Raw genomic sequence first — 14,859 nt, forward strand, 5'->3', positions numbered from 1 at the left:
AATGCTTACAGTTACCACAATCTGTTATTAGGGAGTTACTCAGCATTTTGACAGATACGAATTGATCAGCAAAAACCAACATGAATTTGTAAAGGGTAAATTACTTCTGTTCTCGAGGAATTATGTGGTGCATTGGTAATGTCACTGGACTAACAGAACTGCAGGCTAGTGTTCTGGGTATGTGGACTCAAGTCCTAATTTCACTATCTGTCATGGTGGGATTTAGTAAAATATGGAATTAAAAGCAAGAGAGAGTGACAATGACCATGTTACCAAAGTCAAAAACAAAATGGCTCGCCAATATCATTTATGGAAGGAAGTCTGCCATCCTTACCTGATCTGACCTCCAAATCCACAGAAACGTTGCTAACTCTTAAGTGCCCTCTGAAAAGATGTATTAGTCCACTCAGTAATAAACCATCACAAATTCTAAAGAACTAAAATGGGGTGGATCAACTAGTATCAACCTAGGCATTGAAATGGATCATGGCCTATGAACCTTGTAAAGTCCTCCTTAGCAATATCTGGGGGTTGTGACAAAATTGGCTCTGGATGTAGGTTTGCTCCCTGAGCTGGAAGTTTCAGTTTTGTCACCATACTAGTTAACATCTTCAGTAAGCCTCCAGGCAAAGCACTGCTGATGATTTCTGCTTTCTACTTATATGTTTGGGTTTCTTTGGGTTGGTGGTGGCATTTCCTATGGTGATGTCATTTCCTGTTCTTTTTCTCAGGGGGTGGTAAATGGGGTCCAACTCAATGTGTTTGTTGATAGACTTCCAGTTAGAATGCCATGCTTCTAGGAATTCTTGTGCATGTCTCTGTTTGGCTTGTCCTAGGATGGATGTGTTGTCCCAGTCGAAGTGGTGTCCTTCCTTATGTGTATGTAAGGATACTAGTGAGATGGTCATGTAATTTTGTGGATAGTTGGTGTTCATGTATCCTGGTGGCTAGTTTTCTGCCTGTTGATCCAATGTAGTGTTTGTTGTAGTTCTTATATGGTATTTTGTAATTGACGTTAGTTTGCTTGTTGTCTGTATAGGGTCTTTCAAGGTCATTAGCTGCTGTTTAAGTGTGTTGGTGGGTTTGTGGGCTACCATGATGCCAAGGGGTCTGAGCAGTCTGGCAGGCATTTCTGAGATGCCTTTGATGTAGGGGAGAGTGGCTCGGGTTTCTGGACATGTCAAGAAAAAGCCTGACATAGTCATTCTCACAGAATCATCACTCAAACGAACAACATCTCAGCCACCACCATCACCATCCCTTATGATCCGACCTAGCAGACAGCAAAGACTGAGAAGATGTGGTGACATTGAGGGATACAACTGGGAAGGAACTGCCCTGAGAGTCCTCAACATTGTCTTTGTACTCCACGAAATTTCATGGCATCAGGCTAAACATGATTAAGGAATAGGGAAAAGATGCACCAATCTTCAGCCAGAAATGCCAAGAGGGCGATCCATCTTGGCCTGTTCCGAGGTCTCTAGCATCACAGGTGTTAGATTGAGTCGATTTGGCTGAAAACTATGTGGTATCAAGAAATGGCTCAAGGCACCAGGTACTGTAAAGGTTATGGGCCCAGACCACATTCTAGCCAAGTACTGAAATGCTACGCTCCTTAGTGGTTAGCACTGCTGCCTCACAGCGCCAGAGACCTGGGTTCAATTCCCGCCTCAGGCGACTCTCTGTGTGGAGTTTGCACATTCTCCCCGTGTCTGCGTGGGTTTCCTCCGAGTGCTCCGGTTTCCTCCCACAATCCAAAAATGTGCAGGTTAGGTGAATTGGCCATGCTAAATTGCCCGTAGTGTTGGGTGAAGGGGTAAACATAGGAGTATGGGTCTTGATGGTATACGCTTCGGCGGGTCGGCGTGGACTTGTTGGGCCGAAGGGCCTGTTTCCACACTGTAAGTAATCTAATCTAATAATTAGCTACACCATAATGTTCAAGTACAGCTGAAACATTGGCATCTACCTGACTGTGAAATAGAACAAATCTCAGTCCATTATCCGCTACCAGTCCACCTTGATCTCTGGCAGTGTGTTGGAAGGGTTCATCAATAGGTCTGCTCACTGATGTTCAGTTTGGGTTCCAATATGGTTACTCAGCTCTTGACCACATTAAGTTAACTATTTTGGTAGCAAAAACAGGAAGGAAGATTATCTCAAAGTGGTAGATTAGGAAAGGGGGAGGTGTAATGAGACCTGGGTGTCCTTGTATATCTGTCCCTGAAAGTAAGCATGTAGTGAAGAAAGCAAAAAGTTATGTTGGCCTTCATTCTGAGACGATTCAAGTACTAGAGCAAGGATATCTTGCTACAATTGTACAGGGCCTTGTTAAGACCATACCTGGAGTACTGTGTGCAGTTTTGGTCTCCTTATCTGAGGAAGGATGTTCTGTGTATGGAAGGAGTGCAACAAAGTTTTACCAGACCAATCCTTGGAATGGCAGGATGGTCATATGAAGAGAGACTGGATCAGTTAGGATTATGTTCACTGGAGTTTATAAAAATGAGGGTGGGGGAAGGGGTGTTCACATTGAAATCTATAAATTTCTAACAAGTAGAATGACACAGGTAACATGTAGAAGGTCTAATAAGGGACAGTGCGGTACAGAACAGGACAGGTTATAAATCCGTTATGGGAAAGGTAAAATGTGTGTGTGTGTGTGTGTGTGTGTATACACACAGGTACAAAGGGAGCAAATTAATGGAAGCCCAAGTGGAGTATGGAACGTGCAGAGGTGAATTTGGAAAGCAATTAGGAAAACATAGAGGTGACATGAAAAAGCACTGACAGATAAAATGAAGGAGAATCCCAAGATATTCAATAAGTTTAGCAAGGGGAAGAGCTTAACCATGGAAAGAGTCAGGTCCATTAGGAGCAATTTGTGCATGGAGGGTATTAAATGAATATTTCACATTTGTCCACACTTTGGAGGAGAAGGATGTCGGTCCAGAATTCAGGAAGAGGGACTGAGGGGTTTTGAGCAGTTTGATGTCATGACTGAGGAATATTGGACATTTTGGCGGGCTTAAAAGTGGACAAATCCTGAGATCTGGATCAACTATATCCCAGGCTATTGTGGAGATGAGGGAGTAAATTAAAGGGGCTCTGATCCAAATTTTTAATTTCTGTCTAGCCACGGGGAGGTGCCATAGGACTGGATGATAGCTGATGTGGGTCCACTTTTCAAGGGCAGGCTAAACCAGGGAATCACATACCAGTGAGTCTCCCATCAGTGATGTGGAAATTAGTGAAGAAAATTCTGAAGGAGAATTAATCTCAATGTGTAGAGACAAAGTTTGATCAGGGACAGCCAACAGGGCTTTGTCAGTGGGATCTTATGCAGAACAAATCTAATTGAATTTTCTGAGGTGGCAACCAGGTATGTAGTTATGAGTAGTGCAGTTGTGCTTTTTATTGATTTCAGCAAGTCTTTGACAAGGTCCCACATGGGTGACCTATAAAGAGAGTAAAAGCACATGGGATCCAGCATAACTTGGCAAGTTGAATCCAAAATTAGCTTTGTGATAAAACACAGAGGATGGTGGTTGAAAGTTGTTTGTATGTTTGGAGGCCAGCATCCAATGATATACCACAGGGATCAGCACTGGGCTGTGATATATATAAATGATAAGCAAGTTTACAGAGTGGTTGACAGTGAGGAAAAAAAGGTCTTTGGTTAGAGGAGAACATGGATGGATTGGTCAGATTGGTAGGTCAGTGGTAGATGGAATTTAACAGGGCTAAGTGTGAGGTGATGCACTTTGGAAGAAGGAACAAGACAAGGGCATATTCAATGAATGGAATGATATTAAACAGCTCAGAGTTACAGAGGAATCTTGGGATGCTTGTCCACAGATCCCTGAAAACAGCAGGATGGATTAATAGAGTGGTTACGAAGGCACATGGGGCACTTGCTTTTATCATCCACAACATGTATTGTAAGAGCAAGTAGTTAATGTTGGAGCTGTAAAAAATCTTTGGTTAGGCTACAACTGAAATACTATGTACAGTTCTGGTCAGTGCACTATAGGAAGGATGCAACTGCAGAAAAGGCTCAACAGGATGTTTCTGGGATAGGGCAATTTAGCAAAGAAGAGAGGCCAGATAACCTCAGGTTGTGTTCTGTACAGCAGAGAAGGTGGAGAAGGGACCTAAGTGAGGCATATAAAACAAGGAGGGATATGAATACGGTGGATAGGAAGCAGCTCAGCTAAACAGTCAGTAATAAGGATGCACAATTTTAAGGTGAAAGGCAGGAGGTTTAAAAGGTGGTGGGAACCTAGAATGCAGTTCTGGAATCTGGAATGTCTGGGAAGGCAGTAGAGGTGGGAAACCACAATATCTTCAAAAAGTCTTTGGTCCATAGGCTTGAATATCAGGTCATTTCAAGTACTCATCCAAGTGCTGGAAAGTGGCATGAGTGTAGATTTAGAGTAGATTTTGTCACGGCAGACATGGGCCGAAAGGCCTCTTCTGGACTGTATGGTCCAATAATTCTTGATAAACGTAGGAAGGATCTATCTGATTACCAGCAGTCCAGAACCAGGGTCAAAGTCTAAGGATACAGGAGAGGCCATTAGGGCTGAGATGAGAAGACTTTTTTTCACCCAGAGATTGGTAATAGTGTAGAATTCTCTGTGACTGAAAGCAGTTGAGGCCAAAATGTTGAATGTTTTCAAGAAGTTGAGATATACTTCTTCAGGCTAAAGGGATCAAAGGGTATGCAAAGCAGGAATGGATCATATTGAATGTCGAGCAGGCCCAAACAGTTGAATGGCCCACTCCTGCTCCTATTTTCTATGTTTCTATATTTAGTCTTGGTCCAAACAGGGATACATGAGCTCAATTTCAAAAGGTGGGGTGAGACCTTAAGAGAATTCGAATACAAAGCCTGATTGTAATTATATAAATCTCAGGTTGGATCACATTTTGAGTCCTGCGTTAGTTCAGGGTTCTGTATAAAACCTGAGGGTGGACATATTGGCTTGGGGTCACATGTAGTGCAGATTCACGTGAGTGATAACAGGACTAAGATGGTTAAATTATCAGGGCAGGTGAAATTTCTTTTGCATCTAGAAGATTTTGCAATGGAGTTCTTTCAGATAATCAAAGGGCTTGTTAACGTAGATGGAATGAAATGATTCTCTGATAGAAGAGTTTAGAATGTAGAGGCCTAACTTTACAATAAGAGCTTGGTCATTCAGGAGTGTTGTCAGGAAGTGTTTTTTCGCACAAGGAGAAATTAAAGGAAATCTGGAACAGTCTCCCCAAAAAACTGTTTATGCAAGATCAACTGAAAATCTCAAAACTGAGATTAATGGGTTAGGTTATAGCATTCGAGATACGGAATCATGACAAGTAAATCAAGTTTAGTCACAATTTCACTGAAATAACAACATCGATGTAGCCACTGATTGGACTCTGCTCTAGTCCAAATACATTTTCCTGACCATTCTTCATTTTCCCATGGTCTTTCTCCAAATCTTTACATCCCTGATAAAAGAGGCAGACCAAAACTAATAATGGGATGGAGAAAAATACAATTTTATGTTGAAGCACTCTACCCTCCCTAGTTATGAATTATAAAACAAAATGAGACCCCAGTTTGACAGGATGGTATGAAGCTTAAATGCTTCATACATGTTACAAATTATAAATGGAACAACCATTCCTACCAGGATTGATATGATTTCATAAAACCATAGAATCCTCACAGTGCAGATACAGGCCATTCAGTTCATCATGTCTGCACTAACCCTCCAAAAAGCAACCCACCCTATCCACATAACCTCACTCTTTGGTTAACAGACTGCACATACCTAAACACTATGGGACAATTTAGCATGGCCGATCCACCTAACCTGCACATTTTGGACTTTGGATTTATGAAAATGCTGCTTGTTTGGCTGACTCCTAATTACTGATTTTATTCAAGTCTTATAAATTGTTCACATTTTACTCAAGCTCAGTATTGTGTGAGGATTATTAAACAAGGTAATTTTATTTGTTACAAGGTAGTTTTATTTGTTTCAAGGTACTGAATTAAGAATAGTATATGGACAAGTCAAAGTTTAAGATCTTATTTCAACACTGATTCATGTTCTTCATACAATAAAGCTTACAAATTCTTAATCATAGCATCTAAATCACAAATCAATACATACTGGAGTACATTTCATGATTTGTGCATTTTAGGAGCAAATACTTAGTGTGCTTGTATATTATTCTAATTTATTTTGACAGTCACTCATCCTTTTAATGAAAAAGGAAAAAAAAAGTAAATCTGGCTTAAGCATCAGCGCTAAACATTCATACCTGACATGTACAAATTGAACAGTATGTCCAAATTTTAAATAATTTTAAAACTTTTAAAAAAGACAGCACATGGTTAGATTCTCTAGCTTAATTAAATTCTCAATGGTTACAAATTAGTCCAACAATTTAAAATTTTCATTGAATTGCAACTGCTAACCATAGTATCAATGGTTTTTGGAATCAGATATTTACTCCTGTCAGGATGGCTTGCAAAGGCCAGTCAGTTGTTTTATCCCTGCCATTCTGTAAGTGGATTGGAAATCAGTTGGAAAACAAACAAATAGAGTCATTCAATCTTAATTCAGTCAAGCAGAAACGGCCATGTTTCTGTTAACTCGTTGCTTTGTCAACCTGGGAAACATTCATAGAACCAAAGAAAAACTGAGCATCACAAAGAAAGTAATCGTCAGACTGTTACCTATTTCACCCGGGACCTGCTTGCCATGAAAGCGAAAACAAGTGGTGACATTTAGACAGTTGACTGGCTGTATGCCATCGTGGCACTGTGGAGCTGTGATGTTAATGGAGTCAGGAAGTAGAATGGAGATCTCCAGGGTAATAACCGGACGAGCTCTGAAAAGGAGTAAAAATATAAAAAGAAACATTCTCAACATGAAACCAAATAAATCAGAGATTTCTCTCCTTTGTGGGTTGTGGGTAACTAACCTTTTCACAAACATGGAACAGTGAAATCGGCACAAAGATCCAGTATGGAGGCTGCAGCCCTAACATTCCAGTGCAGTACTGAGGAAGTGCAGCACCATCAGAAATGCTGTATCTCAGATGGGATTTTAATCCAAAGTCCTACCTACCTCAAATAGATGTGAAAGTACAACTCCGAAGAACAGCTGTGGTGTGAACCTTCATGACATGATTGATATTTATCTGGAATCAACATTACAGACGCTAATTAGCTTGTCATATCACTTTGGCATTTGTGTTGGAATTTGCCATATGCAAGTTGGCTACTTTTGTTTCCTTTTCACAGCACTGACTGCACTTCAATAGAAAATTTATCAGTTGTAAAGTGCTTGTGATGTCCACTGATCATTGAAAGTGCTAAATAAACGCAAATCTTTCTTTTTAGAGGGAAACAACTTCTCCTCTGGATTTTCCGATTTTCACAACCAGCAGTTGCTTTCCTGTTCTAAAGATCAATTTTAAGGGAAGGATTCAAAGCAGATTCAAAAAAGGTGTAACATGGTTCTTTTTTGTTCAATAAGTCAACTAGATTCCTAGCTTACCTGAACAGAATTCCTAGGTATCAATATTTTTTATAACCTGTAAAGTATGTTAGAGAATTCCAAAGACTACAACAAAATACTCCCATTTCTATTTTTTTAACAATAATTTTCATATCTTTTTAGCATTCAGCATCAGCCAAAAGAATAGTCAACACAGTTCTATGTATTTACCAGAAGAGTGTAAACCAATTTTCTTCAATGTTTCAATCCATTGCTTTGAGATGTTCATTAAGCACCTTTCCCAAATTATCTAATCATCCATCAAGAGAATTTTAACTTGGAGATGTGGTGACAGACTACCATTCATCACCTTAGAGGAGGTTTACTGTACCAATACACTTCTTTCAACTATGTGAAAGTTTACAATTTGTAATTATTATTGGTGGATTTTGTAAAAGTACTGATACCAAATAACTTGGCCCTCCTGCAATGACAATGAAGGATACATTATGTATTATCTTATCAGCTTTTCAGGGAATTTCAAAACATTTTGGCCCCAATTAAATTCATCCGATAAAATTTAAATCTTGAACTGTAAGTATGGGTAGCAATGACTATGAAAGTAATGGATGGTCATGAGAATCCATTGTAGCTGTTACTGCCTCTCAAGGAAGGCTATCAATTGTTGTTGTCTGGTCAAGCATTTGTATGACTCTAGAACTGCAACAATGTTGAGAGTGTAGTGCTGGAAAAGCACAGCCGGTCAGGCAGCATCCGAGGAGCAGGAGAATCGACGTTTCGGGCATAAGACCTTCATCAGGATTCCTGACGAAGGGCTTATGCCCGAAACGTCGATTCTCCTGATCCTCAGATGCTGCCTGACCTGCTGTGCTTTTCCAGCACTACACTCTCAACTCCAAGCTCCAGCATCTGCAGTCCTCACTTTCTCCTAACTGCAACAACATGGTTGTCTTCTGAAATGGCCTACCAAGTCTGTCAGTTGTACTAAACCGTGACAACATTTCTGATAAGAACAACTTAGAGTCAGAGATGTACAGCATGGAAACCAACTCTTCCATGCTGATCAGATATCCTAAATTAGTCTAGTCCCACTTGCCAGCACTTAGCCCATATCCATCTAAACCCTTCCTATTCATATACCCATCCAAATGCATTTTAAATGTTATAATAATACAACCCCCACTACTTCTACACAGCTCATTGCATACACGCACCACCCTCTGTGTGAAAAGGTTGCCCCTCATGTTTCTTTTGAATCATTCCCCTCTCACCTTAAACCTATGCTGTCCAGTTCTGGACTCCCCCATCCCTGGGAAAATACCTTGTCTATTTATCTTATCCACGCCCCTCATGGTTTTATAAACCTCTATAAGATCACCCCTCTGACACTTCAGGGAAAATAGGCCCAACCTGTTCAGTCTCCCTCTATAGATCAAACCCTCCAACCCTGGCAACATCCTTATATATCTTTTCTGAACCCTTTCAAGTTTCACAACATCCTTCCTATTGGAGGGAGATCAGAATTGCACACAGTATTCCAAAAATTGATGAATCACCTAGGCACAGGACATAACAAAATTGCATTCTGCCCAGTGAACTTTACAAATTTCACCTCACCAGGTGACTTGTAACAAAATTGAAAAAACTGCCACCCAGATTAGCGCAGTTTAGTCATACTCTCAGAATAATATCACGCATCCAACAGGCCAATTTCTTGATTTATATCTGTCGATACACCCAGTCTAGTTGTACACAGTCCAGGAGGTGGTGACCAGGGAGTCTTCAAACTGTCAACATTGCACCAATACTCATGAAGTTTCATATCACCAAGGAGGCAAGAAAAACCATTGATGGTACAGCTGACCATCTACCCACAGTTAATGCATTGGGGTCTTCCTCAATGTCGAACACCATTTTGATGATAAGGGCCCAGTTTATATTCAGGATGAGATATTTCAACATATCATCATGAATGGCCCAGCAGCTGCATTACTGACTGAATCCTGAAGGACATATCTGCCATAACAGGTCTGTGGAAAAGAACAATCAAGAGACACAAAACTTTGCCAGTTGTAACTCAGTTGTTAGCAATCTCACCTTTGGCTCAGAAAGGTGTAAATTTAAATCATATTTAGCATTTGAGCACAAAAAAAAAGCTAATTTTCAAATGCCAAGAAATTCTGCTACAGTTTTAGGTGTGGTTTTTCATACAAGCTGGTAACCTGAGGTCCATTGAAGTAAATGTTAAAAGAATACCCCAGCTGATATTTATCCCTCAATCAACATCACAAAAACAGGTTATATCAATTATAATCACATTGTTGTTTATGGATGCTTGTGAGAGTGTCCAAATTTATTTTTCTTGAATGGGATGTGGGTGTCATTGGCAAAACCAGTATTTGTCGTACCTTGCCAGTCACTCTTAAAACGATTGGCTTTCTTGGCCATTTCAGAGAGACGATAACAGTCAATTGCATTATTATGGACAAGGAGGTACATATAGGCCAGACCACATAAGCACAACAGATTTTCTTCTCTAAAGATTTAGTAAAAGATTATTTTTAACACAAACAACTCTGGTTATAATGGATGCCATCAGACTAGCTTGTAGTTCTAGATTGCCATGGTGAGATTTGAATCTATGTTCCCAGAACCTGGGGCTCCAGATTACTGGTTCAGCTACTTTGCCATTAGCTGCAGCATTCCATTGCCAGCTGATCCAATTACTTTATCTTTGTCCTCTCAGTTAATCTATGTACATATCCTTTTACAACCTCCTTATATCCTCTTCATAATTTACTTTCCCACCTATATTTGCATTAGCAACAAATTTGACAACTCTCTCTATGTCCCTTCATCCAATTCATTTATATACTATAACAAGTTGAGACCCAGCACTAATCCCTGTGGAGCACCACTTTTCCAAACAGAAAATGACACATTTATGCACACTGTTTCTTATGAACTAGTCAATCTTCTATCCTTTCTGATTTGCTAACTTCCACACTGCAAGCTTTTATTTTCACAATGACCTTTGAGGTGGAATCTTATTAGATGCCTTCTGGAAATCAGTGGACAGTACATCCACCAGTTCTCCTTAATTCATCGTATACCTACTTCCTCAAGGAACTCCAATAAACTGGTCAAACTTTATTTCCCTTTCACAAAACTATGCTGACTGCCTGATCACCTTGAATGTTTCTAAGTTATCTGCTGTAATGTCTTTAACAGTAGTCCGGAACACTTACATCATGGGAAATGTTAAGTGAACTGGATTACAGTTTCCTGCTTTGTGGTTCCCTCTCTTTTTGAATAAAGGGCTTACATTCACTATTTTCCAATTTAATGGAACCTTACCTGGTTTTGGCTCTATCACTGAATATATTTATATCAGGGACAGACTAATACTTGGTCTTTTTTAGAATCAAGGGATTTTAGGAGTGGGCAGGAAAGTGGTGTCGAAGCCAAAGATCTGTCATGATCATAAATGAATGTTGGAGCTGATTCAAAAGACCGTATAGTCTACTCTGGCTCCTATTCCTGTATTCTTACATTTTCATGTTCTTGTGCTTTTAGATGGGCTTTCTATTTGCTCTGCCAGGAACTCTTGGTACTTCATTACATGGGTTCAAAGATAGTGGTCACCAGTGAATGGGAATCAACAAAATGGATTTGCCAAGACCAACAGGCTGAGTAAGTTTCAATGAATATATGCAGTCAAAAAGAGGAAGTAATAATAGCAACAATTAGCTGTTGTTCAGTCAGTCTTTTCCAGAACACAGTTGTGCTTACACTTTTAAGTGGAATTTTCTTTCCGCCAAAAGCAATAGATACTCCTGATTTGAATCGGACTCTATGTTTCTTCCATTATGTTTACTGAATGAGCACAAGCTTCTCAGTTTCAGAATAGCTGGCACACTTGGAGCACGCCTGCAGACCCATGCTTGTCATGCCATGTCTGTATATCTTGGCGGAGCAGTATCGCAAGAACAAAGAGTACTACAAACAGAAGTGGGCCAAGTTTTCAGAGAATCTCAGCAATGTATCAATAACATTTGGCTACTTGTCTATTTTTCTTGGCAACCAACTATCCACGACTTATGTGTTTTATTTATATAGGATTAGGTTAAGTGTTTCTTATGATAATAAACTATTTTCCAATACTTAATTTAAAAATGCTGAGATTTACTCAAAAAGACAGTGATGGAGGAAGGATTGTGCCATCACATCTGGACATGCACATGAACCATTGGAGGTTATTCATGAGAGTTACATATTTAGCTTTGGTTTTTGACATTTACCCAGATGTTAATATCTAGTCAGTTCATAAAATCAAAATTCGTCAATTAATATTAGTTTTGCAACTTTTAATTCTGTTTATTTACTAGGTTTCACACTTGGCTCACTAATATAGAAGGCTCACTTCTGAGAGAAGGATTCAAGTTTCAAGTCAAGGCTTGAGAACATAATCTTCTCTGAAGAATAAGAGAGTATGCATTGGGCACTGCTCGTTGAGGTGTCAAGTGCTGTCTGCGTGGCAATACAGCCATTACAATCTCTCATGTGACATTAGCACAAACTACATAGCTATCTACTGATTTGTTGTATGAAAGACCTTGCTGAATGCAATCTGCTATTGTGTTTGCCTACAGAATAAGAGTGTCTTCATTTCAAAATGAATGTTTTAGTGTTTAATAATGTGGTGATTTCTGAGAATATTAAAAAATCACTGTATAAATGCAAGTTTTTTCTCCCTCAGTGTAATAATCTGTGGGACAATTGGAAACATTGACGCTGAATTACATTCCAATCTGCAACACACAATGACAGTGAAAAGAACAATGCATTTGCATAATGCCTTTGAAAAATATAGTTAAAAATTGTACAACACCAGATTATAGTCCAATAGGTTTATTTGGAAGCACTGGTTTTTGGAGCACTGCTCCTTCATTAGGTAGCTGATGACAGGACAGTTACCCGATGAAGGAGCAGCATTCTGAAAGCTAGTGCTTCCAGATAAACCTGTTGGACTATAACCTGGTGTTGTATGATTTTTAACATTGTCCGCCCCAGTCCAACACCAGCTCCTCCACGCCATTTCAAATATATGTGGTTCCCTTGGCTCCACATTATTGTACTAAAAGTGACTGAAGGAATCAAACATTGCAGTGTTAATTTATCAAGGACTAGTCACTTGCTGACATCATATCCAGGAAAGCCTTGCTTGCAACATCACTACTGCACTCTGGATGAGTTAGGCTGATAGAGAACAGATACATCTGCTCCCTAAATTACATGATTCCAGCAGAAGTGAACAGCTTGTGAACTCGGAGGGTGCCCCAAACTTTGCTTGCTGATTTCTGACTTCACAGAAACTCTTTCAATCCAGACTCAAGTTTTCACAGTAACACTAACATTTGACCGCCCACAGTTCCAACAGTATCATTCCCGTTTTCCAAATGTGCAGACAGTATGTCTGGAAAAAGTGTAGTAACTTTCATGGGCATATCTTATGGAGGAGAAGCAGTAACAAAGGGACAAAGAGAAATCAGACATGCATATCATGTCAATAGCTAAACAGAGGTGCCTTGATACCCTCTGAGCAGCTCTGTCTTTGAAATACGTATTTGTATAACACTGTCAGTTTAATTCAAGTCCACAAAGTGTCTGTCTGCATTGCTAAAGTGACAATTAGATTAGATATCCTACAGTATGGAAACAGGCCCTTCGGCTCAAAAAGTCCTCACTGACCCTCCAAAGAGTAACCCACCCAGACCCATTCCCCTACCCTACACTTACCCCTGACTAATGCACCTAACACTATGGGACAATTTAGCATTGCCAATTTGGATTGTGAGAGGAAACACACACAGACATGGGGAGAATGTGCAAATAGCTGCCCAAGGTGGGAATTGAACCTGGGTCCATGGTGCTGTGAGAGAGCAGTGCTAACCACTGAGCCACCATGCCACTCATAAGTTGCCCTGCTTTTGTTTTTAAGTACTTGATCTTTTCAAATATATAATATCAGCACAGGAAATATCAGGGTGGCATCCATAATGGACAAGCAAGAAAGGCACATTGTGTGTAAACATTATCTTGCCTGCGTTGCTTAGGGCATTAAACTTTTCTGGTATTGCTATGCTGTCCTTAAAATGTGTAAGCAGTGAATACTAGGAATCAGGGCCATATCATTTGAGCAGCATATTTGCTTGCTACCTGGCTCTCCTGAATGCAATTTTTCCAGCTGAGTTTGCTGGTATCCCTGCATAAAATGCACAGCCCTTTAGAGACATGAGATAATGCTGTACTGCACTGCCCCATGAGAACAGTTACCCTCTGAACTCTTAGGATTCTGACAAGATGACCTCAATGAAGATAGAAGATTATCTAAATGGATAAAATGCCATGGAATTGAATAATTCTCTGCAGACTACCACTGGCATCTCCAAGTGTTCTCGTGAATACTGTAGTACTGACAGAATCTAAGCCAGACCTTTACTTCGGTTTTCAGTCTGAAGCAGCACACTTCACTTTTAGAAATCAAATTATACAAAAATGCTTATCCAATTCATATACAAATTAACTTATCCAGAAAAATTTTATTCAAGTCTGTCTGCTAGTCAATGATTATACTTTGTGCATGAACACAAAGGCCATTGAGGAAATTGCAAGCTATTATTTCATTATTCAGCTATGTCCCTTGATATAGAGGTGTAAGGGTAATTGCTCAGCAGTGTTTTAAGCACCATCCAACGTGATGATGTTATACAGCTTGTTGGTAGAACAGCTCAGGATTTTGAAAGAGTAAGAGCCATCAACTGAGTCTTCCTTAAATTCTCTAATATTATTTATCATATTAACGTAACAAGTACCAAGTTACGTCATGCATTTTGTTTAGAATAAGAGACTCTTCTCACTAGATTATAAAATGGTTTTCCTCTACCACACTAGACCAAGACCCTTTAGATCTCGATGCTAAAATAGGGTAGTAACAGAAAATCAACTTTATAGTCAGCAATAGAACAAAGACCTCATTCAGATTAAGAACCGCAATGTGGACTTTTCATACAACATCATCCACTCAATCATTAAAAATTGCTGGTACTACAGAACTTACACATTGCTCCAAAGAAACAAGAAGTTTATACTTTCTGTCCTGTACACATTAAGACATGAAACAGATATGAAAAAAGGCACACCACGTTATACAGCATGAGAAGAGGGTGCTGATTAATTGGGCCATTACTGGCATTGAGACACAACAGAAACAGCTACCTGTCCATCTTAATTCTCAGGCCAGGTTGGTAGATTCTGTTAGGCAAAGTGTTACCAT

At 39.7% G+C, this 14,859-nt stretch overlaps 1 protein-coding gene across 1 annotated transcript in view; it reads right to left on the reverse strand.

Moving 5' to 3' along the window:
* itga9 (integrin, alpha 9) overlaps positions 1-14,859 on the reverse strand; it is a 385,198-nt gene that overhangs the window by 263,413 nt on the left and 106,926 nt on the right. The window contains exon 14 of the mRNA XM_072571044.1: positions 6,737-6,891. Within this exon, the coding sequence (XP_072427145.1) occupies positions 6,737-6,891 (155 nt within the window). The remainder of the gene's footprint in view (positions 1-6,736; positions 6,892-14,859) is intronic.

The sequence above is a fragment of the Chiloscyllium punctatum genome, chromosome 5, assembly GCF_047496795.1.
Source record: "Chiloscyllium punctatum isolate Juve2018m chromosome 5, sChiPun1.3, whole genome shotgun sequence".
Lineage (NCBI taxonomy): Eukaryota > Metazoa > Chordata > Chondrichthyes > Orectolobiformes > Hemiscylliidae > Chiloscyllium > Chiloscyllium punctatum.